Genomic DNA, 25,845 nt, shown 5'->3' on the forward strand with positions numbered 1-25,845 from the left:
AGTCACATTCTTTGCACCCCCATCCGCATAGCTAAAATAAAAGTTAGGCATATGCTGGTTAGATCTACATTCAGCTCTCAGCTAAGAATCCCCAGCTAGCGGATGAAGGGGCTGGGCAGGGTTGAGTCAAGGTTGTTACAGCACCAGCAGCCTCCTTGCAACCTAACAACCAGGAGCTATTAGCAGTCACAACTGCCAGCAGTAGTAATATAGCTGCTGAAAGTTTCCCTTCTCACTGCAGCTGGAGGTTCGACACCCATTTATTATGGCCGTTCACTAAACTACCTTAACAAGTATCTTTACTGGTGGATTAAATGGGGAATTTCAATGGGCAATATTTTTTGTAAACATGAGGCACTACAAAGTCCTGAAAGGGCCACTAAGGGAAGCTTTGTTATGTGCCAACCTCCTCCATATATAAAGTAGGCACAGAGCAGACATAGTGTCAGTGTATTGTAAGCTGTTGCATGGATATGATAGGGAGAACTGGCAAACTGCATAGATGTAACCCTAAATGGTATTCTTCAGATTTGCTTAGCAGTGCTACTAAATGCTGTAGAGCCTCTTTTCTTCATCTTCCTTAATGATGAACAGTCAGGGAGAGAGAGCAAGAGAACACAGGATATTTATTGACTAGCACCACAGCCAAATGGCATACTCATCCCTATCAAAAAAGTAAGGAGGACAGGGTTGAGGGGGAAGCCTCAAGGGGAGTTCTGGCTACTTCTCAACAAAACAGAGAGCTCCAGGACACACAGGTGAGTGACTGTGTGCACAGAAAGGGTGATAGTGTGCCAGGACCAGGGTAAAAAGTGAAGCACCCAGGTGTGTGCCCAAATGCAGAGAACGCATGATGCAGAGATGCAGAGAGCATATGGCAGAGATACAAAAGCACATGGCTGTCACTTGAAGAGACTGTTGCTGGGATCCTAGGACTTTGAGTTGTCCTAAGAAACTGCTGCTAGAAAGAGGTGCTGGACCATGGGGTGGGAAATAAGAGTTTCTGATACCATTGCTGCTGCTAACTAACAGAAATCTGGGGAAAGGTTTTGAGACACTGCTGCTGAGACCACGCGGCCACTGTGCTTCATTGGGGTGAATGGGCCTAAGTACATTTTCCTGTACCGTGCTGTAGAATGTATTCCGGTATCACACTATTTCAGTCTGTAGTTGTTCTAGTGTTCCTTCTGTTCCAGTATCCCACTGTGAGAGGACTGCATGCTGCTGGAGACCAAGTTATGGTGTCTCGGGGACCCAAAGTGAGGTTCACCATCCAGTGAGAGAGTAGACACCAGCCAGGAGGACCTCATCATAGTTTCTGTTTTGGAGAGGTCTGCTGGCCACTATAGTGTGCATAATAGGCCTAACCAGTATATGCCCAACTTTTATTTTTACTATAAGGATGGGGGGGGTGCAGTGAGTGTGGGTGATAGTGTGAGGTAAATTTGGTGCACACTTTTGCACTTAGTTTTGTGGGGGTTTGTTTTCCTTTTTTCCATTTTTTTTTTCAAAAGATGCAACAAAGGGTAGCTACCAGAACATATTGGCATCAAAGGAAAAACAAAAACAAACACTGCCTGTAAAATAAAAGCTTACTTTAAAAAAAGCCCTCTAGAAAACAAAAAAGCAGGTTAACCCTAAAAAGGCTATATCAGCGAACAATAAAAAACAATATGGCACCAAAAATAAACAACAACCCCAAAATAATACCCTTGAAAATAAAAACCCACTGTTTTTTAGGAGAAGCCTTGTGGTAATATATCACTTAACTGTGTCTATCATGTGCCAATGCTCAATTAAAAAAAAAACGATAAATATATATAAAAATACTGTCTATCAATCAATAAGTGGATCATTACCATTACATTACAGTGATGTTCCATTTTGGCTCCATGCTTATAAATGCCTCTTGAGTATGGGTATGTAAACACGATTGAGATTGATAAGGGTTAATATACAAAAGGCAAATTCAGGTGTTCACTGCAGAAGGGAAGTTGCACTTTGCATGGGAATTTTTCCCAGAGCCTAGTGAATGTGGTGAAAATTCACTTTGCAAAGAATACTCAATCGTCTGCAAGAAAAAAAAATTGAATTGTGGCTTAAACATGGATGTGGTGAACTTCCAATCATTCACTAAGCTCTGGGGATAATTTCCATGCAAATTGAACAGGCTATATGCCTTTGGTAAATCAATTGCTATGAAACACATGACATCCTATATACATCAGCCCAGGATGATCACTGAGTATATTCCTGACCCATTTTTGTTTTTTCTTTTAAGCTACTTGACATATACCATACATAACTGCATGTGTTACACTATTTATAATGCTTTATATTACATGTTGATTCGGTCTTTGACAAACATACCTGGATCCACATATAATTCACTGGAGGGACTCTGACAATCACTGCTCACAGCTGTCACAGATGCATTGTAGATTTTTCCACATTTAATACCTCCAATAACACATTGGTTTGTTGTGGACTGGCACATCAAATTCTGTTCATCCTGTGTGTGCATTGCAGCTACGTACATTTCTGTGCCAACTCCTAAACTTTCTGTCCAAGTTATCACTGTGCTGTCATTAGCACAGACACTTTGGGTTGATATGTCTGTTGGCTTACAAGGAACTAAAAGTAAATCAAAAATATGGTAAATATCTGCTGAGAATGACATGTACTGGCAACTCAACAAAATTGGGTCATTAGCATTTATATTCTGAACACTAACAAAAGTCATGATAATTATAACTACATTGCTGTAAAAAAACTGAATAAAACTTGCATATGGTGAAAAAAAAAAACAGAATTAAAACTTGCTTACTGCTACTTCTGTTTATATGTTATAGTACAGTTGTACACGCATGATTACTTGGGTTTGAAATTAAGTAATTTGATTACACACATAGCAAATACTTTTAAAAGACATTTGTAACAATGAATACAATAAATAAAACTCCCTATTTTTATTCCTTTATTTCTTTTCTCTCCAAAACCCCATACACACTGTAAGATTTTCTGCAGATTTTTGTCTTCAGATTTACCAAAACCATTTAGTACAAGGGTCTGCCTGATTGCATACAAATTGAATCTCTTAGGATTTGACCTCATATTATATGGTTTTGGTAAAACTGAAGCCAAAAATCTGCAGAAAATCTAATAGTGTGTATGGGGCTTTACTTATGTCTCTTTCTTTCCCACCCTAATTATTTTTGATCCTGAAGGGAGTAAAAGGGTGAATGTAAGAGGATCCAGTGGGGGGAGCCAAAGAGCAGCAAGGATCAAGGAAAAAACAGGAAAAAACACTTGGAAAACTGCTTAGCCACACCAAAGGATACTAAAAGTGATTCCAATAACTGCTCAAATGGATGAATACACTTAAAAAAAGTACCCCAAAAAAGTACCCAATGATTTCTTAAAAAGGAGAGGGCAAATTCCTAGTCACCCAAACATAGAAACATAGAAAAGTGATGGCAGAAAAATGACCAAGTGGCCCATCGACTCTTTTTTTTTTTTTTCAAATATACACCTGTTTTGTATTTTCTGGGTTTTTTTTTTATCACCTTTTTGTCTGATTATAGATCTATGTTTATCTAAAGCATGTTTGAAACCACTTATGCCATGTACACAAGGTTGGACATTCTGAGGACAAAATCCGTCAGACTTTTTCCGACGGATTTTGGCCCAAACTTGTCTTGCATACACATGATCGCACAAAGTTGTTGGAAAATTCGATCGTACTGAACGCAGTGACATAGAACACATACGACGGGACTATAAAGAGGGCAGTAGCCAATAGTTTTTGTCTCGTAATTTATTCTGCGCATGCGTGGCACTTTGTCCGTTGGAATTGTCTACACACGATCGGAATTTAAACGATCGGATTTTGTTGTCAGAAAATTTTAGATCCAGCTCTGAAACTTTGTGTGTCGGAAATTCCGACGGAAAAAGTCCAATGGAGCCCACACACAATCGGATTTTCCGACAACACGATCCAATCGCACATTTTCCATCAGAAAGTCCAACCGAGTGTACAGGGCATTACGGTTGACTGACTCACTACCTCTGCTGGAAGTCTATTCCAAGCATCAAATACCCTTTCAGTAAAATAATAATTTTTAGGATTAGTTTAGAACTTTCATCCAGTTAGAGGTCATTTCCTTGTGTTCTTGATCCTGGTTTCATAATAGAAACCCTTATTCAACCCTTGGTTTCATAATAGAAACCCTTACACTTGTTGCCTATGTGCTCCTGGCAGCTGATCTTTCCCATTGCTGACTTACAATGTCTTGTTCTGCACTGTGTCTCTTTGTAGTGGTGGCCATTTTGGTATAGACAGGACTTTGAATCCTAATGTCAGAGCCTCCAGTAAAAAGACCAGTGAGAAGCACAGTCGTGACCAGAGCCACCAATAAGGGGGTATAGGCGGCCTTCAAAAAACAGGCCTGAGTCCCATTGGGTCAGCAGAGGGGCCTGGCAGGGAGTTTGAACAAAAGTGTTTTCACTCTCCTCCTTTAATAGGGCATCATCCTGTAATGTAATACACCTCTTCCTGGCATGCCCACATAGTAAACTAGCTAGCCCTAAACTTGGGAGATGTCGGGATATGTCAGGAAGAAGGACTAATGAACTTCAGATACCCATTGGCTGAAGAAACAGCAGTAAGCGAAGCAGCCTAAAACCTACAGCCTGAAACCTGCTACATCCTCAGCCAATGGAAACACAGGGTGCAGTGCATCACGTCATTCAATCTGCATCCTGCTGCCTTCCTAATGCAGGTGCTGGATGGAGCTGCTCTGATTCGGGGAGAAGCCTCCAATCAAGTTCATCTGTCTGCAATGAGGTGAGGGAGGTGTGGGCAAGAGAGTGTTTTACCCCAAAAGTAATTAAGGTAAAATGGGGAGCTGCTAGAAGTGCCTGTGCAGTGCATGACCTATTCTTGCCCATCAATAATTTTGCCTCCTTTAATAGCAGTCATTGTAATGTGACCCAAATTCTTGTTCTTTTAACAGGGAGAAAATAACCTGACACCTGTACAACATAGGTGCCATCTGACTGTCACCATGTTAAAAGGACAGGCATATGGGTGGCATTACAATGACTCTTATTAAGGCAAGGTTCACTCAAGCCAATGCTATAGAAAGCAATCAACAGCAGATTTGCTTTTTTAGAGTGAGAAGCCATTGAGAGGTGTTCAAGCGATGATCCTGCCACCGCCAGTTTTTTGCACTGTAGCCCCATTGACCTGTATGGCCAAGTCTGACAGGTGATGATGCCTTTCAACTTGACATGTCGTGTTAAATTTGACATGGTCATGGCACACGCCAACACAGTCGCAGCATGTGAACAGCCTCTTCCAGCTGTATTTTAGACTTTAGGTGGGCTGCGAGGGGGCAGTAAAACCACAGCTTGGCTGTCTGTTTTACTACCCCCTAACTACCCTCTTTAAAGAGGCCTTTAAAGGGGCAAAATTATATGTCTGAAAGCACTGCGACTTTAAAGACTAGTAGATGGTTTTGCATTTTATGCTTTAAGCACGCCTGGTCCTTGCACTTTATACATTATACATGTCAGACCCATGCACTTTATACATTATACATTCCTGGCCCCCGCACTTAGTACATCACGCATTCCTGACCCCTGTATTTTGTATATTTTGCATTCCTAACCCCTGCATTCTATGTATTACCCATTCCTGATGTTTTTTATTCCCAAGTGCTGCCATGTCTAAGCTGATTTGTAAGTAGTGAGGCTATTTGTTGGCCTCAGAGTGTAATTTGCTTGTTTATGTATCGATATTTTATTTTATAGATATATATTTTGCATCTACTCCTAAGGAAGCAAACAGAGATTCGTAAAATGCATTGAGTTGCCAGATGCAGCTCGCTATACACTTATGTATCAATATTTAAAATGTATATGTACAACAACATTGCAACTGGGTATACATTTATATATTATAAATTAGCTTAATATTATTTTAACTGGATTTTACTGTGATGAAGCCTGTACCTATGTATTAATAAACCCGTAATCATGTGTATTAATTACAATATGTGGTTTTGTGTGTGGTGTACCTCATTTAAAGTCCCAGGGTAAAAGTGGCAGATATTGTATATAAACTGAATTCGGGATGGAAGTAAATTACAAAAATGTTTTTTCCAGATCACTTTTTATATAAATATGAATTCACAGGACATTCACATGTCCTGAGGTTAGAATCATGACAAAGTACAACCCTGTCATTCATAGATAGTACTTTATACTTTCTTACATGCTTTCCTGCAATCAAATGAGTGCAACTTTCAGTGCATGTCATACAGGACTCCATCAATGGGATGAGTTGTAGAAAACTAAAAAATAATCTATCTGTTGTTTTTATTTTATTTTTATTTTTTAGGGAATATATGTCTCTCTGTGACTGTTCTAACTTTCCTAAAGATAATTGAAAGGTATTTAATGTTTGCAATTATGCCGCGTACACACAAGCGGAATGTCCGACAGAAAATGTATGGAAGCTTTTCATCGTATACTGCAATTGTGTGTATGCCTCATCTGACTTTTTTTTTCTTCGAAAATTCTGACGGACCTTGAAATAGAACATGTAATAAATATTTTCGCCGGAACCAATTCCTAACGGGAAAACCACTCGTGTGTATGCTGTTCCGACGGACCAAAAACGACGCATGCTCTGAAGTAAGTACGAGACAGAAGCTACTGGCTATTGAACTTCCTTTTTCTAGTCCCATGCTATATGTTACTGCCTTCTTGACGATTGGACTTTGGTGTGTACCAAGACTGTTTCAGCGGAATTACGTCGGAACTCCATCGGAAAAACCTTAAGAGTTTATTCTAAAGGGAAAACCGGTCGTGTGCACAGGGCATTAGTACACCTTTACCAACGTTGGCACATGTCTCACTTAAAGTAAAAGCCAAAAAACACAAAAGTAGATATAACAATATGATAAAAATGTTAAAACAGTAACAGTACCTGAATAGAGTGATGCAGTTTCGTTGGAGGAAGACAGGCACTGCCCTTTTTCTGCATCAACAGAAACTGTGTAGAGTTGTCCACAGGCTACATTAGTAATTTCACAATATCTTTCCTGGCTGGTGCAATTATAAATGCTGGAGTCACTCTTTGCTGTGGCTTTGAAAGTCACGTTTCCATTGTCTTCTGACCATGTGACATGTATTGTGTTCTGGTCACAATTTAAATTAGCGCCAATGTTCTTTGGGATACATGGAACTGTAGACAAAAATAATTAAATACTACAGGTTGCACTGTTAGGCTACAATTAGCCATTATTATTACCCAATAAGAGCAGCAGTCACAGAAATGTTCGTTGAAATACAGTTAATAAGTGACTCCCTTTGTTTTTTTATGGTTTCAAAAAGGTTAAATGGATGATTAGATGATGCTGATATAGATTCATTTTATTATAATAAGAACAACATTGCAAAACCAAGTTGAACCAATGTGTTCAACTGTAAAGCAACAGAAGGATAGCGAAAGGTTCAGTCTCAAGACTGACCTTCGATGTATTTCCTTATTTGCCTATTAGAATACAGTAATACCTTGGATTGCAAGCATAATTAATAATGCAGGCATCTGGGGTAAAGTTGTCCACATGGACCATCCTCCGAACTGCCGTCTCTCACCGCTGTCAGTCTGCAATTGCAACCGGGAAGACTACCCTGCAGCAGAGCGATCTGAAAGCAAGGCTTGAAGCGCTTGTGGAGCGCAGTGTGGAAGAGATGACATTGATGGAGGTGCAGAGGATGGTCTATGAGGACAGCTTTACCCCAGATGCCTGAATACTTGTGATGTGCCTCTTGTGCCTCATGCGAGTTGCTAAATGTTGGACCTTCATTAAATTTAACCATATTGCTACACTTATTAGAGGCACCTCTCTTCTCTTCTATACTCAGTTGTGACATGATGTTAATCTTATATCAAGACATCACTTGTTTATCAAGTCAACATTTTTTTTTTAACTTCTGTTCTTGCAAAATGCTCTCTAACCAAGTTACTCTCAATCCAAGGTTTTACTATATAACAAACTTTAAACAACCCAATTCCTACTTCGGTTCTGAATCAGGCTGTCAATAAAGGGGCAGGATTGGATCTTTAATGGTAACTCTAAGATACTATGGATCCATGAAGGCTGCGGGTGGGGAAGCATTTGCTCATCTTTAAGCAAATCATCAAAAGAACCACCATGAAACAAAGTTCTAAACTGACATGAGCATACCTGGAGTGTTTTCTTTCCTCTTCTACACAAGAAGAGCGAAGGCCTAGGAACAAGTTGTAAATAATCCCTGTGTGGTAATGTATGTGTATGTAACCTCATTCGAATTTTAACAAAAAACAAAACAAAAAAAATTCATATTCCTATTTTGGTTATGCGCTAGGTAACACATTGCCGTCCATGCTATTGAGTTGGATTGTTATTTAGGCTAAAATACATTCATTAGGGCTATGTGACGAATTATTTGAATAGGCTAATAACAGTAAAAGAAAATGTTCACATCCTTTCCTGCACTCTCTTCCTTTTACTTTATACCTGTCATCCTACTGCCCTTCTATCCCTCCACTCCAGATTTTTTTCCCTCAACCTTACCTATCCACTACTTTGGTGCAGGGATGTCCACGCAGCCCCCCTCCAGTGCTCACATACCGCTTTTTAACTACTGCTTCTGTTTTTTGTCCATGTTCATATCTCTCTGCACTAACGGTCTCAATATCCCTGAAAGAAGCACCATTGTATTGAATGAATTTTGGTGCTTTAGGGCACAAGAAGCCTTTATACAGAAGACCCATCTCAAAAACTGATAAGGCTCCCAGATTCTCCAATTTTTACTTCCCCGTTGGTTTTCACAGCACTAACCCACACTCTAAATCGAGGTGGGGAAGTATCATGTTGTCCAGAATGGTGGGATGAAAGCTGCATTCACATATGGCAGATGTTTGATACTTAAGAATGATCAGAGGATCACTATGGCTTTGATGTATCTACCTAAAGAAGCCTAATCTTAATCCCTCTCTAAGGGCATCCTAATTGAGGACAAAGGTCTTAATCTTGCCCTCAGTCCCCTCTTTGATCCATATAAATACTCTGCCCATCTATTTTGTTCACACCTCAGGAATAAACCCAAAACCAAAAATACAATATACTGTACTGCAGCTTACCATTCATTAGATATAGTGTCTGCAATTTTTTTATGCTTTTTTTCCTGATGATCTGGCCAGTAACACACCTCTTGTATTAGCTAGCCCACACTGGATGAAGGAGCACAGGGGCACAGCCAACAGCAGCATTGTTAATTTGAGGGGAGGGGAGTGTTAGATGAGCTAGCAGATTTAGATACACTAACAAATTGAAGCCAAACTACAGCTCACCCTGCAGTTACACAAGTAGTTACAGAAAACTTGTTTTAGGATAAAGGTTTTACATGAAATAAATAAAAGGTGATCAATGTAAGTACCCCTGTCAATGGTAAATGGTTCGACTCAATACTTTTAACTGATACATTTGCAGGGGAGCTTATTCTGTTGGAAAAAACAACAGACTTATAGGCCAGATCACCAGAATAATATAAAAGAAAGAACGTTGAAAAAGAAAACGAATGCAGTCATCACATCTAACCTGCAATAAAATAAATGTTTTCCTTTGGGTTTAATACCACTTTAATTCTCTTTGTTTGTAAATTCACCATCCTGATGCCAGAGATTACACTTTTTACTCAGTACCTCACAATACTTACTTATGGATTGACCACTTTTTTGGTTTGTTAATACGTTCTTCCTTATGCTAGTAAGACCATGACATAACCAGACCACACACCTATCACTCTATCAGTCAAGTTAAACAAATTGCCACGCAAAGCCTGGTATTGGAATTTAAGTACAGGATAACCCTCTTAATAATTAACTTTTAGCAAACTTTCCCAATATTTTGCAGATGACAACTAAGAAATTCCTCCTGCGATGCAATGGGAGGTCTGACTCCCGCTACCACAGTTACAGCCAACAAAGTTATCTCCCTTATTTTTCCCTGACTAATGGTACAAGATAGGGATGCCCTCTTTTACCCCCCATTTATATTTTTATGTTGAAGCTCTTCTTGCAGCATATATCCCAAATGTGAACATGATGGGCCTTTCACTGAAAGTCAGACAACAAAAAGAAGCAGCCTTTGAGAGTAATCTTCTATTCTTTGTAACTTTCCCAAAGATCACCCTTCCAAGTCTCATTGGGGAATTAAACCAACGTGGTGAGCTGCCAAATTTTAAATACATTCTCCACAAATCAGAAGCTTTCACTATCACCCTTGCGACTACTAGAAGTACCAATCTAACCCCCAATTTTCCCTTTCATTAGGCTACTATCCATATTATTCTAGCCGCCAAAATCACCCCCCATAATTTATAAGCTCTTAAAGACTACTCTCCCTCCCCTTCTTCGCAAATCACCTTCAGTATTGGGATAAAAATACATACACCTGGTGTGGCAGAAACACAATCCTTAAAATTAATGTTATACCCAGAGTGTTATATTTTTTCCATTCCCTGCCAATCTTGATACCACTGCCTTCTTATACAGTGCCTTGAAAAAGTATTCATACCCCTTGACGTTTTCCACATTTTGTCATGTTACAACCAAAACGTAATTGTATTTTATTGAAATTGTATGTAATAGACTAACACAGAGTGGCACATAATTGTGAAGTGGAAGGAAAAATGATAAATGTTTTTCAAAATCTTTTATAAATAAATATGTGAAAAGTGTGGTGTGGATTTGTATTCAGCCCCCCGAGTCAATACTTTATAGAAGCATGTTTCGCTGAAATTACAGCTGCAAGTCTTTTTGGGTATGTCTCTACCAGCCTTGCAAAATAGCTCAAGCTCTGTCAGATTGGATGGAGAGCATCTGTGAACAGCAATTTTCAAGTCTTCCCACAGATTCTTCATTGGATTTAGATCTGGACTTTGACTGGGCCATTCGAACACATGAATTTATACCATTCCATTGTAGCTCTGGCTGTATGTTTATGGTCGTTGTCATGCTGGTGGTGAACCTCTGCCCCAGTCGCAAGTCTTTTGCAGACTCTAACAGGTTTTCTTCTAAGATTGTCCTGTATTTGGCTCTGTCTATCTTCCCATCAACTCTGCCCAGCTTCCCTGCTGAAGAAAAGCATCCCACAATATGATGCTGCAACCACCATGTTTCACAGTGGGGATGGTGCGTTCAGGGTGATGAGCAATGTTAATTCTCTGTTACCCATAGCGTTACTATTTTTGGCCAAAAAGTTAAATTTTAGGTCTCATCTGACCAAAGTACCTTCTTCTGCATGTTTGCTGTGTCCCCCACATGGCTTCTCGCAAACGGGACTTCTTATGTCTTTCTTTCAACAATGGCTGTCTTCTTGCCACTCTTCCATAAAGGCCAGATTTGTGGAGTGCATGACTAATAGTTGTCCTCTGGACAGATTCTCCCACCTGAGCTGTGGATCTCTGCAGCTCCTCCAGAGTTACTCCAGAGTTACTATGGGCCTCTTGACTTTTTCTCTGATTAATGCTCTCCTTGCTTCCTCAGTTTAGGAGAACAGCTATGTCTTGGTAGGTTTGCAGTTGTGCCATACTCTTTCCATTTTTGGATGATGGATTGAACAGTGACCCGTGAGATGTTTAAAGCTTTGGATATTTTTCTATAAACTAACTATGCTTTAACCACTTTCAGACCGGACCATTTTGCTGGTAAATGACCAGAGGTCTTTTTACACTTTGGCACTGCGCTGCTTTAACTGGTAATTGCGCGGTCATGCAATGTTGTACCCAAACAAAATTTGCGTCCTTTTCTTCCCACAAATAGAGCTTTCTTTTGATGGTATTTGATTGCCTCTGCGATTTTTATTTTTTGCGATATAAACGTAAAAAGACCGCAAATTTTGAAAAAAAATGATATTTTCTACTTTTTGTTATTAGAAAAATCCAATAAACTCAATTTTAGTCATACATTTAGGCCAAAATGTATTCAGCCACATGTCTTTGGTAAAAAAAAAGTCAATAATTGTATATTTATTGGTTTGCGCAAAAGTTGTCACATCTACAAACTAAGGTACGTTTTCTGGAATTTACGCAGCTTTTAGTTTACGACTGTCTATCTCATTTCTTGAGGTGCTAAAATGACAGGGCAGTACAAAACCCCACCAAATGACCCCATTTTGGAAAGTAGACCCCCTAAGGAAATTGATAAGAGGCATGTTGAGCCCATTGAATATTTTATTTTTTTGCCTCAAGCGATTGAATAATGACAAAAAAAAAATTTTTTTTTTTTTTTTACACAAAGTTGTCACTAAATGATATATTGCTCACACATGCTATGGGCGTATGTGAAATGACACCCCAAAATAAATTCTGCTGCTTCTCCTGAGTACGGGGATACCACATATGTGGGACTTTTTGGGAGCCTAGCCGCGTACAGGGCCCCGAAAACCAAGCACCGCCTTCAGGCTTTCTAAGGGCGTAAATTTTTGATTTCACGCCTCACTACCTATTACAGTTTTGAAGGCCATAAAATGCCAAGATGGCACAAAACCCCCACAAATGACCCCATTTTAGAAAGTAGACACCCCAAGCTATTTGCTGAGAGGCATGTTGAGTCCATGGAATATTTTATATTTTGCCACAAGTTGCGGGAAAATTACAAACTTTTTTTTTTTTTTTTTTTTTTTCACAAAGTTGTCACTAAATGATATATTGCTCATGCATGCCATGGGCATATGTGAAATGACACCCCAAAATAAATTCTGCTGCTTCTCCTGAGTACGGGGATACCACATATGTGGGACTTTTTGGGAGCCTAGCCGCGTACGGGGCCCCGAAAACCAAGCACCGCCTTCAGGCTTTCTAAGGGCGTAATTTTTTGAGTTCACTTCTCACTACCTATTACAGTTTTGAAGGCCATAAAATGCCAAGATGGCACAAAACCCCCACAAATGACCCCATTTTAGAAAGTAGACACCCCAAGCTATTTGCTGAGAGGCATGTTGAGTCCATGGAATATTTTATATTTTGCCACAAGTTGCGGGAAAATTACAAACTTTTTTTTTTTTTCACAAAGTTGTCACTAAATGATATATTGCTCACGCATGCCATGGGCATATGTGAAATGACACCCCAAAATAAATTCTGCTGCTTCTCCTGAGTACGGGGATACCACATATGTGGGACTTTTTGGGAGCCTAGCCGCGTACGGGGCCCCAAAAACCAAGCACCGCCTTCAGGCTTTCTAAGGGCGTTACAGTTTTGAAGGCCATAAAATGCCAAGATGGCACAAACCCCCCCCCCCAAATGACCCCATTTTAGAAAGTAGACACCCCTAAATTTAGGGGTACACTAGTGAGACTAGGTAATAAATGGCGGGTGCCCTGAAACTATAAAAAAATAACTAACCAACCAGCGTCACCTGTAACAGTTATATGGTGATCACTGGTGAAAGGGTTAACTAGGGGGCAATCAGGGGGCTTTATGCGGTAGTATATGGGGGTCCCTGGCGCTATAAAAAGCTGCGGCGAACCTAAATACCTACCTGCCTAACTAGCGTCACCTGTGACACTAATACAGCGATCAGAAAAACGATCGCTTATTAGGCTGGGTTCACACTGGAGCGATGCGGGAACGCCACGAATGCGCGGCGGGTTCCCGCATCGCATGCCTCCCGGCGGCAGTTCACACTGCCCTATGCGAACTGCTGGGAGTGTCAGTGAAATGTTAATGACACCCCCAGATCAGTTCGCATATCGCAGTGCGATCTGCAAACTTGGATCGCATGGTGTGAACACCCATGCGATCCGATTCTGCTGCGGACCAAAAAAAGGGTCCCGTGCGAGTTTGCGGCGGGTGCGGCGGGTGCGACACGAATTCAGCCATACTATCTGTATAGCTGAACTCGAATCGCACAGAGATCGGATGTGATTTGCACTGCAGTGCGGTGCGAATCACATCCGTTCTCATAAACCGCTGCAATGTGAACCCAGCCTTAGTGACACTGGCGACGGGGGGTGATCACGGGGTTAAACCTTTATTGGGGGGGTTAGGGGGGTACCTTAGAACTAAAGGGGGCTAACCCTAACTGCCCTAACAGTTATTAGTCACAAATGACACCTGCCGGGTGATCAGGGGGTTAAACCTTTATTAGGTAATAAATGGCGGGTGCCCTGAAACTATAAAAAAATAACTAACCAACCAGCGTCACCTGTAACAGTTATATGGTGATCACTGGTGAAAGGGTTAACTAGGGGGCAATCAGGGGGCTTTATGCGGTAGTATATGGGGGTCCCTAGCGCTATAAAAAGCTGCGGCGAACCTAAATACCTACCTGCCTAACTAGCGTCACCTGTGACACTAATACGGCGATCAGAAAAATGATCGCTTATTAGGCTGGGTTCACACTGGAGCGATGCGGAAACGCCGCGAATCCGCGGCGGGTTCCCGCATCGCATGCCTCCCGGCGGCAGTTCACACTGCCCTATGCGAACTGCTGGGAGTGTCAGTGAAATGTTACTGACACCCCCAGATCAGTTCGCATATCGCAGTGCGATCTGCAAACTCGGATCGCATGGTGTGAACACCCATGCGATCCGATTCTGCTGCGGGCCAAAAAAAGGGTCCCGTGCGAATTTGCGGCGGGTGCGGCGGGTGTGGCGGGTGCGGCGGGTGCGGCGAATGGCTGAACTCGAATCGCACAGAGATCGGATGTGATTTGCACTGCAGTGCGGTGCGAATCACATTCGTTCTCATAAACCGCTGCAATGTGAACCCAGCCTTAGTGACACTGGCGACGGGGGGTGATCACGGGGTTAAACCTTTATTGGGGGGGTTAGGGGGGTACATTAGAACTAAAGGGGGCTAACCCTAACTGCCCTAACAGTTATTACAGTCACAAATGACACCAATGCAAAAAAAAAAAAAAAAAAAAAAAAAATGACATTGGTGTCACTGTGACTGGGGGGCAGGGGTAATTGGGGGGGTGATCGGGGGGTAAAGGGGGGGTGTGAGTGTGCCTGGCATGTTCTACTGTGTGTGGGATGTGTTGGTGCAACTCACTGATCTGCTCTCCTCCGTGTCGGAACGAAAAATACCGACACGGAGGAGAGAATACATCACTTCCTCTCCTGTGTTTACATTACAGGAGAGGAAGTGATGTCACCGGGGATTTCCATTCGTCGGGAGCGATCGCGAGGGGGTGGCCATGAATGAATGGCCGTCCCCTCGTCCGGGATCGCTCCCGAACGAAAACCGACCGCCGCAGGCACCGGGCGGGGGCCCGATCGGGCCCCCGACCCGCGGGAGGCAAAGCACGTACATGTACGTGCTTATGCCTGCCCGTGCCATTCTGCCGACGTACATCGGCGTGAGGCGGTCGGCAAGTGGTTAAACTTCACAACTTTGTCCCTGACCTGTCTGGTGTGTTTCTTGGCCTTCAGGATGCTGTTTGTTCACTAAGGTTCTCTAACAAACCTCGGAGGGCTTCACAGAACAGCTGTATTTATACTGAGATTCAATTACACACAGATGGACTCTATTTATTAATTAGGTGACTTCTGAAGCGAATTGGTTCCACTAGATTTCAGTTAGGGGTATCCGAGTAAAGGGGGCTGAATACAAATGCACGTCACACTTTTCAGATATTTATTTGTAAAAGAATTGAAAACCATTTGTCATTTTCCTTCCACTTCACAATTATGTGCCACTTTGTGTTGGTCTATCACATAAAATACCAAATAAAATACATTTAAGTACACTGTCTTGCTCAAATAGGACAATTACTTAAGTACCCTATTCTCATCTGAATAAAAGGACGACATACTATATTTCTCTCACTACTTTTCTATAGCCTGCACATACTCATGTAAAGAAATACAGATTTTCTTCAGTGTAAGGAAATCAGCGTGGGCTTATGCACATGTGCATACTTCTGCTAATAGCTCTGTACATGGTTTTACTGGCTGGAGTATACCTGTTCCCCAGAATACAAATCTATCCTAGAGCAATTGGCCTAGATACTACACCCTCTCTCTCTCTCTCTCTCTCTCTCTCTCTCTCTCTCTCTCTCTCTCTATTCCCCACCTACCCTTCTGAACAGGAGGGAACTCACCTTTTCCCCTGATATTTCTATGCTCCTGAGAGTCCTGACCTAACCTTGCCCCCCCAACCCATTTCTCTACACCACTGATCTTCCTAACTTCCTTTGGCCTCTCCGAAGTATTCTTAATTTGCTTCCTTAATCCTCTTTCCACCGCTCACCTGGACCTACAATATTTCTGTTACACATTTGCAAAAAAGAAAAGGACTAGGATATGGTGCACTTAGTACTCACCTAAATGCCTTATCCAGTATATGTTGTCTATTTTCTGACAAATGAATGGACCCAAATTACCATGAATAATGTATTAATGTTTCCTGATAGGTCTATTATATTAGGTTGTAATGAGCAATGATACATACCTGTATTGAACTCTGAAGATGGACTTTGGGGACTAATGCACTCATAGTTGTTAGCAGTTACAGAAACCATGTATGTTTGGCTGCATGGTAATTCAGAGAGTGTACAACTTAGTTCAAAAGATTCACAGGAATGTTCTGACCCATCAGTAGCCACTGCTTTGGCAACATATACAACTGCCCCCTCGCTATAGCTCCATCGAATAACAGTGGATTTTGTATCACAGTCGGTAAGGGCTAAGACATCACTGGGTGCACATGGAACTAATAAAAAAATAAGAAACATTTTAGATTACTACCTATCCCAGTTAAGTCTATGGACACTAAAAACACACATATATTTACTAGTTAATAAAAGAAGGTATTTTTTATTCATGTCTGGATGATCAATCAGTAATATATTTAAAAAAAATGACAAGGCCACCCAAATCACATGCCTGGCTCCATTACAGCCCATTAAGGGTTTTGCAAGAGACACTTATTATTATATCTTGTGAGCAGCCAGCCTTAATCTGAATATTAAGTACAGTGCTTTTTTGTGAGAAGCTGCTCAGTTTAATCCATATCCAATCCTCTTGTACCCTAAAACATGAAAATTTGAACTGACTATTCCCAACGCACATGTTCCTGCAGAAATGGAGGTATATATAAATGGGTGCTGTAGCAACCATCGGCTGGAAGACAGTAAGAGTGAGAGAATGTAACCAGCACACCACATACTGTATCTCCAGAACGGGTTCAAAGCTTTATTTGGCCATCACATCATTATAGCAGAAACAACATTTTGGAGCCTGGTAGGACCCCTTCATCAAACACATCTGATGAAGGGATCCTGCAAGGCTCTCAAATATTGTTTCTGCTATAATGATGTGATGGTTGAATAAAGATTTGAACCCATTCTGGAGATTTATGGTGTGCTGATGACATTCTCTCGCTACAACATTAAAAGTCCTCCAAACAACTGTTTATACCTGTTCTCTACAGCTGATTGGTGGGATAGTCATAAATCGAGCTAGGGAATATGTAACCTCCAAATAGGTTTTTATGTCTAAATTCAGAGAAAAAAATATCTCCAAAATAGAACATGTTTATAGCCATAGGGCCATGAAGTAATGATAATAATGGTTCCTCCCACTATCATAAGGTAAGGCATCATAAAAAAACCCTTGTTTTTTTGATTAGCCTATGTGATGAGATATAATATTTAACGATATAACAATTATACATGATTTTTATTAAGATTGCACTGTGATTCGAAACATTTTAGTTGAGTATTTCTTGGTTTCTATATTCCATTTGGTCTTTAGCTCACAATCTCGTGTAACATAGGAAAAGTAAAAAATCCAAAAAGTAAAACTAGGACGCATATAATTGTAAACCAAGGAAAAATTGTTAAAAAAATCACTAGCAACAATGGTAGGCAGACTTGTACTAGCTCCAAGTTAAAATGTTAAATATATAAATATGTATGCTTAATTGAAAGAACAAAATTAATTAAATTATTAAATTATAAATTATTTTACAAATAGAAATAGAAGCTTGGGCAAAGTTTGATCAGTGCATTTGATCTTCATTTTTAATTATTTTATGAATGAACCTTTAAAATACTTTAAATAATTGTATCAACACCAACGGCCTACATTTCCAAATAGTTAGTAACATACCTGTTACAATATCTTCCGGATGACTACTCATACTGGGACAGTCAACATCATAGGCGATTACAGAAAGTGATAGGCTTTCACCACACTCTAGCCCTACAATCTGACAGCTGGTGTTTACAGAGGAACAGTTGTAGGTGACACCACTGCTCCCCAAGACTGAAGCTTTGTAGAAAGAAGCTCCATTTGATGGGTTCCATGAAACATCCAGAGAATTGTCTTGGCATTGGATGATGGCTTGAACATTTCGTGGTTCACATGGAGCTTAAGAAACAGAAAATTATTAAACATGTATGTTTATATACTTCTAATAAATCACCTAGTTGTATATTATAGTTGTGTTTGTGCTTAAAGCATATCAGTGGTCAACATGTAAAACTATATAATAATTTCCACATTGTGTTTAAATTATTTCTAGCCTACTTGTATTGCTGTGAAATATCTTGAAGTTTGTAAACTTTCTATGTAAAGTTTCCCACACATTTACTTCCTTAAATTCTGTGACACATATTCACTATGCCCCTGTTGATAGGCATTACTGTGTCACAGAATTCAAAGAGCCTGCTTTTTGAACTACAGAGGTGCTGAGAGGAGGAGTTGCAGGGGCTGAAGTCAGTACAGAAATCACTGTACCATGGAATATGTAAAGTGTGTTTCTGCACCAATAAATCCAAAGTAAAGCTGCTAGCACCAAAAAAGAATCAAAGACTAATTTGCATAAAATCACCTGTGCTGCGCTGATAGTACATGTGCAATACTATTTCTAATATACTATAGCAAATATAAATAAATCTCATCATCTATGCATCAATAACTAATAAATATAGAAATAAATATAGAAATAAATGAAAAGTCTTAACTAAATTAAATATTGGTGACATGAAAAATATAAAAATCAAATGTATGGTCATGAACACAATAGTGAGAAATGCTGTGCTCAATGATATGCAAAACTATGTGCTGAAAATAAAGTTTACAAAGTTGCTTCAATTGGGTGAATAGAAAAAGATCCAAGTGTTCCATGCAATACCACCCACATCCATATCCATATACTATAAAACCTGGGAATAGGCTGTGAATGCACTTCTTGGTTATACTCAATATCAGGGAAACATAATGGAAAGGACAATTTACAATTTAAATGTTAAGGTTTTGTCCAATTTTGTTGATCCAAGGCTTCTGTCTACAACAACATACTGTCATCCTCCCTGGACACACTCACTCCCCTGTCTACATGCAGAATCAGGCCTCGCCTGCTACAACCCTGGTAAACAGACGACACCAGAAATCTCAAGAGACGCAGCCGTGCTCTTGAGCAAGCATGGCGTAAAATTAAATTCCTACAAGACTTCACCCTCTACAAATTTGCTCTTCTCAAATACAACTCCTGACTCCACTCTGCTAAACAAACCTACTACATCACTCTAATCAAAACCCTCTCATCCAAACCTCTTTGAGCCAAGGCATCTTTCTAGCTGCAAGCAAACACACCAACACCATCACCTTCTTCATGGTGAATTCTGCGGGACGCCAATCACCAGAATAGCCGGCTGACCTCATAGCATCCTGATAACAGCTCCACCTCTCCCCAGCTCCAGCCTCATACACATCTGCCGGATGGCCCCCCAGTGATGACAGGACTGGCATCTGCTCTGTGACACCTGGAGATGCTTTTTCGACTCCTCCCCCCCCCCGAAAAAAGGCGCCCAAGACATACGCCATGTTTGTCTTGTGGTACATACACCTCTGTCTCCACCAATCAACACACCAGGTCCAACACCACACTCAACACATTCCTTTTTCAACCCTGTTACAATTGAGGAAGTTGCTAAACTCCTTTCCACAGCCCACCTCACCACCTGTCCCCTGGACCCTGTCCCCTCACATTTACTGAGGCCACCTGCTGTATTGTAAACTCTCTAACCCACATCTTCTTGCTCTCTTGCGACACCTTTCTCTCTCTCAAACATGCACTGGTTACCCCCATACTTAAAAAACACTCACTGGACCCCATCTGTTTGAATAACTTAAGATCTATTTCCCTGCTTCCTATTGCCTCCAAGCTTCTTATAAGCCTTCTCCACAACTGTATGAGTTGCTACCTCACTGACAACAACCTTCTCGATCCCCTACAGTTTAGCTTCCACCCACAACATTCCACTGAAACTTCCCTACTAAAACTCACCAATGACCTACTGACCGCTAAAACCAATAGGCAGTACTTCATACTCACACTTGTAGACTGTTCTACTGCCTTTGACACAGCTGAACACCCATTCCTCCTTAATAAACATCACTCCCTTTGCCTCTGTGACTTTGCTCTTTCGTGGTCCTCCTACCTATCTCAGCGCATTTTCAGTGTCATATACAACAACATCCCCTCTGCTTCTCTTCCTCTTTCTGTTGGAGTACCCCAAGATTCTGTCCTTAAGCCGCTCCTATTCTCTCTATATACCTCTTCCCTGGACCAGGTGGTATCCTTCCATGGCTTTCAATACCACCTCTATGTTGATGACACCCAGATCTATCTCTCAACTCCTCAATCTCCTAGCATATCACAAACTTACTCAGCGATATATTAGTATGAATGTCATACCACTTCCTCTGACTCAATCTTTCTAAAACTGAGCTTGTAATATTTCCTCCTCCCTGATCCCACCCCTCATGACTTTACTATTGTGATCAATGACACAACTATTGGTCCCTCCACACATGCCGGGGTGCTAGGTGTAATCATAGACTCTGACCTCTCCTTCACAACATTTCTAGAATTTGCACCTTTGTAACTAATGATACCACAAAATAACTTATTCACTTCTTGGTTATTTCCCGCCTTGACTACTGCAACTCCCTCCTCACTGGCCTAGTTTTCACAGGCTATCCCCCTTTGGTCTATGATGAATGCTGCTGCTGGACTAATACACCTTACTAACTGATCCCTGACTGCTGCCCCTCTCTGCCATTCCCTTCACTGGTTTCCCCTACCCCATTGTATAATATTAAAAATACAAACAACAACATACAATGTCATCCAAAACATCACCCCAGCTACATTACCAATCTCATCTGCAGATATCTCCCAAATCGTCCTTTCCGCTCCTCTCAGGACCTCCTGCTCTCTAGCTCCCTTGTTACCTCCTCCCATGCTCGCCTCCAGGACTTCTCCAGAGCCTCTCCCATCCTCTGCAACTTCCTACACCAGCATGTCCGCTCAGCTCCTACCCTGTCTGCCTTTAGGCGATCTTTAAAAACTCACCTATTTAGGGAACCCTATCCCACCTCCACCTAAGTATGGTACTTGAGTCACCTCCATCAAATCATCCCCGGATTTTACCTTTTGTACCATCTCCCCCTCCCTTTAGATTGTCAGCTCCATGAACAGGGCCCTTCTATTTCTTTTGTATTTAACTGTATTGTAATTGTACTGGCCCCTTTATATTGTAAAGCGCTGCATAAACTGTTAACGCTATATAGATCCCGTATTATAATAATGATAATAACCAGGTGCATTTTTTTAGACCCTATATCAGGGATATGCAATTAGTGGACCTCCAGCTGTTGCAAAACTGCAAGTCCCATCATGCCTCTGGGTGTTATGCTTGTGACTGTCAGAGTCTTGCTATGGCTCATGGGACTTGTAGTTCTGCAACAGCTGGAAGTCCGCTAATTGCATATCCCTGCCCTATATGCTGACCAATTAACAAACTTAGTTCAGTTGAAATCACCACTAATGGATAAAAACTGTCTGTAGTATATTAAGAGCTGATTTTTTTTATGTGTTTAAATGTGTTTTACATAATTGTGCTTGTCAATCAAGCAAGTGTTTCTCTCACCTGTTCTTATTTTGATTCTTGGACTGCCAGAGCTATTTATTTTACCATTAAAAGCAAGCACACTGATCTCATATTCAGTCCCACAGAGTAAGTTCATGAAGAAACAGTAAGTATCTTGGTTAGCGCATTCCTCCTTACTGCCATCAGGTGCAAAAGCATTTGAAATGTACCTGACAGCACCAATAACAGGATTCCAGTAGACATTCACAGTGTTGATACTACAGTCACGAATTATGGTCACATTTTTGGGGGCACATGGAGCTGTAAAACACAAAAAAGATTATGAACTCAACATATGGAGCAACTATTATTTGCTGGGTATCATATTCAAACCACCAATAATGATATTGCCCAGTTTTTAACTCACAGCTTCTATACTTTATAGTTTATAGCTTTGCATTTTTAGATAGAAAGAAATTCTGTCTAAGAAACTAAAAATGCGAAATTTCATAAAATCAAGCCCATTTCTTAAAAGATATCGATAATGTTTTTTTATTTGATTTATGTTTGTTTATTATTATTTGATTATATGTTATTGATAACAACTTGTTATCAACGACAAGTGAATATAATTATTATAGACATATTGTTAACGCATATTTCTACTTTTATGATGATGCTTTTATATTGGATTTTTTAAAAAAAATACAAATTGTTGTTTGGAATACCAACATATTGACCACTAAAAATTAATCCAGCCCTATTGGTTAATTTTTAAACTGATTTTCTTTATTTCTAAATATAGAAATATAGAAATAAATAGCTTTTTTTTTTTTACAAATACAAATGTATTATGAAATCAATTTACGACACTCCATATGAAAAGTATGCTCTTTCTCTTCATCTCTGATTGTGCCACAGCATTATAATCTGTCCACATTGGCTATTTATTATTTATAGATTCATAAGCATTGTTTTTCCTATTAAACTGGCTTTCATTACAGAAAGAAATTATTTTACCTTGAGCCACAATTAATCTCCTTAATGTCTTTCCATGCCTAATTTAATGGGTCTACATATGTTTTTTGTTATGTAATCCAACAAATCTACCCTCTACTTAGTTTAGTTGTGGAGCTTGTCAACAACAGTTCTTGTAACATTTTGCCATGGGATTGTTCCATCCCTTTTCTTCTATTCTTTGAAATGGTCATTAAAAATGATTGAAAAAGAAAAGTATGCTAGGTTTTCTAATATACTTAGCATTACCATTATGAATTTTAACAAATTCTGTTAATTCTTCAAGTGTATGTAAAGACCCTTTGTCTATGTTTATTATAAGAAATATAATAGCGATGCTAAAAATTAAGTGATGAATGGTGATAACACAAAATTGTGATCCACAATATGAAAACATATTGACGTGCTGATTGCAAATGTCAAAGTCCAAAATGCAATACAAATGTCAAACATATGATGAAATAAAAAAAAAAAAATAATAATAATAAGTTAGTTTTGAAGAATCTTCTCATGCCAAAAAAGGGCAATTCTACCTTTACAGTGAAGATACGTGCTTCATAAATCAAACGTCACTCCGTGATTAGTGCTCCCTCCTTTATAGACCCTAATAGGGTCAAACATACTCAAAGCTCAAGATGATTCCCATCAGCAGACGGCTCCACTTTGATCTCCAATGGCTACTATAAAGACCTTGCAGGGGTCAAACACACTCTACACTGTTTGTACTCTGTGTACTTCTCCTTTAAAATGCCTCTGTGCAGTTCACCAGCAACTCCAAAGCGACATGAAAATAAAACGTGCTTCCAATAGTGCCGTATCAAATCTTAAGTGGAATGAACCTCACCACCCCAGGTTCAATCATTAAACTCACACTTACTAAGGTATAAAAAAAGAATGTAATAATCCAACAAATCTCATGTCTATCAACGCCAGGCTCTACCTCTTGGCTTCATCTGGAGGGCAGTCCGAGGGATTGTGGCGGGGTGAATTTATTAAAATTCATTATTGATCCCTACCCCTATAAATTTATCACTTAATTTGTAGCAGCGCTATCATATTTCTTATATTATACTTATTATTGAAATTTCAGGTGGTAGCAGCAGCTTATAATATATTTTATTACACACGTGTTTTTCATTCATATAGCACTAGGTGGCAGGGCACAACTATCACACTTTCATTTGTCTTTGTTTATTGCTGTCTGTGTCTTTGTTGAGATGGTTCACCCATTGTATTTGTCCTGGAGACCATTGTCACTGAGACAGAAAAAAAGGGTTAAGCCAAAAATTTGGAGTTCTACCCAGAGCAAGAGTTGAGGTAAAGTCATCCACTGGGGACAAATATTTCTGTGCCAACTTCTAAGATAGGAATTATGTTAGCTAATGACAGATTTCCTCCCCCCAGGTGAAATATCCCAGGCAGAAAACAGCAAAAAATAACATGATAGTTTTAAGCCTTCCCTACTCTAAAACAGAAAAAGAATATTGGTTTTACTTACACTCCAAAGACGTTGCTATCTTTGCCAGCTGAGAAGGAGGTTGTGTGCTCCATCTCTGAGTAATTCAAGTCCCAGTTTAAAGTGTTGCTAAACCCAGGGCCCTGCATTCACTATATCTGGTCTCCCACAATACACAGAACATGGAAATGCAAAAACCCGTAGGTTCCACAGTGAGTATAACAAGCATGCTTTACGGCGTCCTATCACATTGTGTCCCCCATCGGATAGTGTCCGCTGTGTACAGGACACACAGGTTCCAAAAATAGCCGAAGATGAACGGCGCCTGCGCCGTGAGTCCAGGTTCTAGCCCCACCATCCAAGTGGACATAGAGTTGGAATAAAAAGAGCCGAGCGCAGTGAGGCCATGCCCAAAGCGTGGCGAGCGGCCCTCTAATATTTGCAGCCCTATGTCTACTTGGATGGTGGAGCTAGCACCTCCACTCATGGCGCAGGCACTGTTCACCTTTGGAGATTTTCCGAATCTCCTTCTGCTCCGTACTGCGCAAGCGCTGCGCCTGCGCAGTACGGGGCGGACACTATCCAATGGACGGACACTATATGCCAGAACAGGCATATACAATTGAATTGTTTTTTGTTTTTTTTACAGAAAAGTAAATTTCCTTTAAGCATATCTTTTCAGTGAACAAGAGTTGTTAAAATCCATCTAAGGCTCACTATGCTTGATCAGGGTATTTTTACAATGATCAGGAGGTAACTGTTCAGAGAATAGTTTTGCATGAAACTTACTAATTAAATATTCTGAGAGTTATATCATATAAAATTAAAATAAATTAATTAAAAATAAACCAGCTGTGCATACTTAACTACTTGACCTCTGGAAGATTTACCCCCCTTGATAACCAGGCCATTTTTTGCGATACGGCACTGCGTTACTTTAACTGGAAATTTCGCGGTCATGCAATGCTGTACCCAAATACAATTTATGTAATTTTTTTTCCCACAAAGTGAGCTTTCTTTTGGTGGTATTTGATCACCACTGTGTTTTATATTTTTAGCACTATAAACAAAAAAAAGATTGACAGTTTTGAAAAAAAATTTTTTTCATTTCTGCTATAAAACATCTAGCATAAAAAATGTAAAAAATCTACTTCCTTCATAAATTTAGGACAATATGTATTTTGCTTCATTATTTTGGTAATAAAAAAAATCCCAATAAGTGTACATTGATTGGTTTGTGAAAATGTTATAGTGTCTAAAAACTATGGGATATATACTGGAATTTTTTTTTTAGCAGGACTGTGAAATAGCAGTGGACAACGGACACTAACTGACACTCTGTGGGAGCTAGTGACACTAATACAGTGCAAAAATATGCACTATCACTGTACTAATGACACTGGCTGGGAAGGCGTTAAACATCTAG

At 40.2% G+C, this 25,845-nt stretch overlaps 1 protein-coding gene across 1 annotated transcript in view; it reads right to left on the reverse strand.

Moving 5' to 3' along the window:
- Positions 1-25,845, reverse strand: part of LOC143927129 (fibronectin type III domain-containing protein 7-like) — an 82,741-nt gene that overhangs the window by 24,326 nt on the left and 32,570 nt on the right. The window contains exons 7-11 of the mRNA XM_077451085.1: positions 22,007-22,267; positions 18,177-18,437; positions 16,516-16,776; positions 6,995-7,252; positions 2,371-2,634 (exon numbers count right to left, since the gene is read on the reverse strand). Of these exons, the coding sequence (XP_077307211.1) occupies positions 2,371-2,634; positions 6,995-7,252; positions 16,516-16,776; positions 18,177-18,437; positions 22,007-22,267 (1,305 nt within the window). The remainder of the gene's footprint in view (positions 1-2,370; positions 2,635-6,994; positions 7,253-16,515; positions 16,777-18,176; positions 18,438-22,006; positions 22,268-25,845) is intronic.

This window comes from Lithobates pipiens, unplaced genomic scaffold (genome assembly GCF_037356315.1).
Source record: "Lithobates pipiens isolate NorthernLeopardFrog02 unplaced genomic scaffold, aLitPip1_a1.2 Scaffold_23, whole genome shotgun sequence".
NCBI lineage: Eukaryota > Metazoa > Chordata > Amphibia > Anura > Ranidae > Lithobates > Lithobates pipiens.